This window comes from Toxorhynchites rutilus, chromosome 3, assembly GCF_029784135.1.
Source record: "Toxorhynchites rutilus septentrionalis strain SRP chromosome 3, ASM2978413v1, whole genome shotgun sequence".
NCBI lineage: Eukaryota > Metazoa > Arthropoda > Insecta > Diptera > Culicidae > Toxorhynchites > Toxorhynchites rutilus.
Genome location: NC_073746.1, coordinates 277,688,880 through 277,693,948, shown reverse-complemented (window position 1 = coordinate 277,693,948; position 5,069 = coordinate 277,688,880). Strand labels below are relative to the sequence as shown.

The window sequence follows — 5,069 nt, the reverse complement described above, 5'->3', positions numbered from 1 at the left end:
TGAGAAGTTATGTTATATTATGCTTATTACGTAACGTCCACACGACTTGACCTATCCCACGTATATCTGCTTTCATCGGTATAATTAGATCATAATTATAGGAATATTTCCAGAAACTGATTCTACGAATTGTACTGACACTAAGATTATGTGTGATTGAGACATAAGACCTAGACAAATTACCAATGTCAAATGGTGTCGAACATTGAACTCAAATTGAGAAGCAACAATCGACAGATTTGACATTGACAGTAGATACTTTTTTTCATAAATCAATTAGTGACATTACAGCAGTTTTCTTTTCTGTTCGTATAGAGCGAACTTTACGGACTTACGAAGAAGATGGAGGGATAGGACCGCTTCCCACGGACGTGGGAGGACCTTGCTGTGGCCCTGGGATTGCGCCTCCTGGTCCTGCCTGGGTTGGGAGGGGTGGTCCTTGGGTAGGAGCCAACGGAGCCTGCTGCGGAGATGGCGGTGGCGGCTGTTGCTGCGGTACCGGCGGCGGAGGATGCTGATGGGGACCAGGCACTCCGCCCGGCATTGGTGCACCTGTGGAATGACCCGGATGGGATGGCATGACCTGCTGCTGTAGCTGCGGCGGTGGTGGACCCTGCGTATGCTGCGAAGAAGGCGGCTGTCCAGGCACCGTCGGGGACATGATGTTATTTTGAGTAGAGCCGTCGGAAGGAATCGTTGTAGGAGAGGCTGACATAATTCCGTTGCTGCTGGGTGCATTGATGCTGGTCGGCACCGGAATTCCAGGAAGTCCACCGGTAGACTGCATTGATGGCTGCTGCTGAGGGTCTGTAAAAGGGTAAATAATGTATTTGTAGTGTTGTTCATGAGTTTTATATATGTTTCAATTTGAATATCAGACTCACTAGATCCGGGAGCTGGATGAGGCCCTTGTCCTGGCCCCGGTGGTACACCAAGTTGTTGCTGTGGGGGTACTATCCCCCCTTGAGGAGGTATTCCCGTTGCACCTCCCATTGTTGGTTGCTGCCATTGTCCCTGTTCTAACTGGAACCGTTGATGTGCCTGCTGCCGAGCGCGGAACTCAGCTGCCTTGAGTTGCTCTAGGTGGAACTGTTGCCTCTCCTGAATCAACTGCTGTCTTTGATATTCTAAACCTTCACGCTCTCGTTCCATAGTGGTTTCAAGTTCCTCAAAATGCCGTAATTTGATCTCAAGTTTTTTCATCTGTGTTTCTACCAACAACGCTACCAAACTTTTTATTTTCCTCTCCTCTACCGCAGCTAGATGCTTTGCTTTAACTGCAGCCGCTGCAAGAGCTGCTGCCGCGGCAGCCTGGAGATTTCCTTCATTGAATACCTTGGGATCGCCGTTTTCTTTAACCAAGTCGGTCGAGACTTCCTTGTCCTTGTTTTTCTCGTCTTCCGTGCCATCCGTTTTTTGCTGATCACCTCCTACCGCAGCATCAGAATCAGACGTTTTAGTACCTTCTGTAGTTGAGAATGGTTTTTCTACTGATTTGTCAGTTTCTTTATCTTCTGGTAAGCAAGTTATTGGAAAAGAACAAAATGCAAGCATTGCCAAGCAAACAAAATAGGAAGGAGTGGAAAGTGGAAAGAAAAGCGAAAAAGTACGCATTTTAAACGATAAAACCGAGAAATTGTAGTACAGCAAAATAAAAATATGAAACAAAGTAGCACAACAATTCATACCGTCATCCTTTTTCGAGAGATCTTTCATATCCACATCTGTTGATCCTGGAGCTGATGAAACTGCCTGTCCTGACGACGCTCCCGGAAGTTTGTTATCATCGTCTTCCTTGTCCTTGTCGGGTTCGGTTCCCGCAATTCCGCTTGTTGTCAGACCTGCGTACGGATCGAATTTACCTCCAAAGCTTGTTTTTTCGACATTTTTCAGATGAGAATCCATCATTGATGCTGGAACTTCATCCTAATATTGGAAGACAAATCATGTGATGATAAACACGAGATTAAATTGAACCCAGTTTTACCTTAATGGCAGCAAATTCCTCCATGGCAGCTTTAGCAGCGCTCGCAGCAATTCTCGGATCCACAACTGAGGCTAGAAACGCCACCGTTGACATAATTGGATTACCAGCCTTACTGAATGGAATTGGTTGATACGAAAGTGGCCCTAAATACGTGTTATCATCCTCCAGATAAGGATCTTCGATCGGAAGTCTGAGGAAGTGAAGAATACACTCGTCCTGAGTTCGCGATCCAACATGCTCGCACACTTTGTTCCAGTCGTCTTTATACATCTCCAAACCTTCCAGGAGCAGAAGAGTTTCCTGTTCGGTCCAGTCGCGAGACATGCTAGCAGCGGTTTTATTTCGCATAGCAGATGGCTTTTTAGCATATTGATCCAATCGTAGCCCAAACTGACCATTCGGATCAGCAGTAATTGTTCCTGGCTCAGTTTTAATGCCATCGGCTGAACTGGAGGAAGCTCCAGCAGATATTCCAAGAGCAGACGCGGCCAAGTCATCTTTTTTATCGACTTTTTTGTCTAAATCGAGCAAGTTTTTGGCAGCAGATGGTTGTGCTGTTTTCGGAGCATTCAGCGGTTGCAGTCCAGATGGGGTGTCACTCAACACGTGGAAGTGTGAAGTTGGTGGGGGGCCCATTGGAGTTGGTCGAGAATCAGCATCAATTTGATAATTGATCAATCCCCACTGTTCGAGGAAAGCATGCACACGCATTATCGCGCAGACATCTCCAGCTAAGTTCCTACGACAAGCTGTGCTTGTCAAGTATTCAGTAGGATTCAGCCGATAAGTATCGATCATGAAATTACGATATGCAAGATAAATCTCCGGCGTTTTGGATTTATTCTTGCCGTTGAAGAATTCCGGCAAGGCACGCTTTTCGACCACATGAATCGAGTTGTAATCGAACCAAGCTGAATACGATGGGACGATTATGTGGTGAGCCTGTTCGGTAACATTGTCTTCTAGATCATCTTTTCCGTGTGGGAATTCTTGCGTGTTACTATTATCGCTCGTTTTGCCAGCTTGACTGTCATCTCCGCGATCTGCATTGGCCCGGTCAATGTCATCATCCAGATCCGTCATAGTGGCATATTTCAGCGGCATCATCTCCGGATCTCTCTTGGGCTGAGGAGTGGCTGGACCGGAGGCTGAGTTGCTGGAACTAGCCTTCACTTCAGTTAAATTAGTCTCCGGTTGCGGATCATCCATGTCTTTTGTCATGTCTTCCGAATCTTCGTCATCGGCTCGCGTTTTCTTGTGGAAAACGGCTGGTGAACGACCACTTTTTCGTTTGCCTCCCTTAGCCTGTGGTGAAGGAGACCGTTTTCGCTTCTGGTGAATCACCTTCGTTCTCCGAACTTTGTCATCGCCACTACCCGCCATCAAGTCTTCAACCCCAAGACGAAGCTTGTGTAATTTCTTTCGACCAGCTTCGTCAACCTCATAATCCTCCTCAGGCATCCATTCGTTGTATTCTTCGAGGTCTGTTACCCACGAGGCAGACACTCGCCAACGGTCTCCCGGAGAGAGTGGATAATCTGGTACATTATCCTTGATACGAGTAAATCATACATCGATTTTTTTTTTCTTTAAATATAAAGCAAATTATCTTACCGGAAGATCGAATGTATTCGGAATCCAAGTATCATACGACTCAGGAAAGTAATACCAATGTATCATCACGTGCTTGTCCCGACGGAATGTAGGTCTTGCATAATCCTCCGGCAAAGGATCCACCGCCGGATAGATGATGTGCGTTGCTTCTTCTTCGTCCAACGTCATCTCGCCCTGATGATTTGTGACTATGTCCGTGATTCGATTCGCAGTTTGTTTATCTACCTCGGGTCTGACGTACACAATCGGTAATCGCATGCATTCGGCCTCAATGAGAGCCGTTTCCATGTCGAGCAGCATTTGAATTATGGGGTCCTTACGCATAGGGTTCTGAAACGGTGGTACATTTGATCAAAGGGAAACAACCCCTGGGGGTGGAACATGCTTACCCTGTTTACTGTAAAATCGAACTTGCGCCACCGTTGCTCAGCCTTGTAGCGGTACATGGTAGCCAGGATATGGCACAAGGACCCACCTGGTTTGAAATCCATGAAACATCGCATCTACAGCAAAACAACAATGATTAATTTGATTTTTTTTTCGAATCACATCATTCGTTATTTTAGGTGGTGTAAAAAAAAGTTAATTATTTTTGTATGAGATTGAAGAGTTATGCATAGTTAGAACTCTCCGATTGATGTGTAATATAAACTGCTGGTAGGAATCTTCCTAGTGCAACACACTGTATCCTAATTGGACCTTTACAAGCGAGATTAATACACGAAAACTATTGGAAATTGATGAGATTCTTTTTACACTTCCCATTATTTTGTTAACTGTTAATTTCCGTCAACTCGAACACATACCGGCAATCTGGTGGTGGGTGGATCTTGCGAACATTTTCCAAGTTTGGTTTCCTGATACTGAACAAATTGTATAATCAAATGGGCCAGAGATTCTTTAGTTGGAGGATCCGGTGCCAGATACTGGAATAAAGAAAAAACAGCAATAATTACATTTCTCAGCATACAAGCTTTTACACAACTACATGTTTACATTTCCTGCAGTCAAACTGCTGTCGAAATTGACTGCACCTAATTTTCACTGCACTTCATCAACTCAACGCTAACTTCGAACATATTTCACCGAAGTTGCTGTTTCTTTAAATACCGCAACTACTCTTTTTACACTCAAATTTTCATTTATATTCGGAACATTTATTAGTTGGCCTCATACCGTCTTTAGCTGTATCGAAAAATCAAGATGGCTTATATCCACGGCGGCATATGGGGGAAGCTAGTCGAACGTCTTACCTTTTTCAGGTTTTTCTGCAACCATTGTCGAACCGTTTCGAATCCCTGCAGTGATTCTGGTGACGTGAAGAATTCGGCGTTTGGACCACCATCCTTTTTAGGTCCCAGCGAGACCATTTCCAGTGGAAATTTTGAAATTTCACTCGTCAAAAAACACAACACTTCACTTTTCACGACGGACGCGCTTCGTATTTTTCCTACTCGGGGGCTTTCGC

At 45.0% G+C, this 5,069-nt stretch overlaps 1 protein-coding gene across 5 annotated transcripts; it reads right to left on the bottom strand.

The window, feature by feature from the left end:
• Positions 1 to 5,069, bottom strand: LOC129774721 (SWI/SNF complex subunit SMARCC1). Of its 5 annotated transcripts, none has more exons than XM_055778630.1 (8): positions 4,855 to 5,069; positions 4,408 to 4,527; positions 3,991 to 4,104; positions 3,602 to 3,931; positions 1,988 to 3,538; positions 1,689 to 1,926; positions 885 to 1,514; positions 1 to 807 (listed from the first exon to the last, which is right to left on the bottom strand). In XM_055778630.1, exons 1-8 carry the CDS (start codon positions 4,969 to 4,971, stop codon positions 332 to 334), a joined length of 3,576 nt encoding a protein of 1,191 aa, XP_055634605.1. In that variant the 5' UTR covers positions 4,972 to 5,069; the 3' UTR covers positions 1 to 331. The 5 variants fall into 5 exon arrangements, with proteins under 5 accessions (XP_055634605.1, XP_055634606.1, XP_055634608.1 ...); XM_055778631.1 differs by having other exon boundaries at positions 885 to 1,511; XM_055778633.1 differs by having other exon boundaries at positions 885 to 1,466.

What these genes read in the sequence shown, in the direction of transcription:
- LOC129774721 (XM_055778630.1), bottom strand. Translation starts at nt 4,971, where the DNA reads ATGGTCTCGCTGGGACCTAAAAAGGATGGTGGTCCAAACGCCGAATTC. An exon ending in TGCAGAAAAACCTGAAAAAG is followed by an intron (nt 4,528 to 4,854) that starts GTAAGACGTTCG and finishes TCTTTATTCCAG; the next exon opens with TATCTGGCACCGGATCCTCC. An exon ending in CACCCACCACCAGATTGCCG is followed by an intron (nt 4,105 to 4,407) that starts GTATGTGTTCGA and finishes GTTTTGCTGTAG; the next exon opens with ATGCGATGTTTCATGGATTT.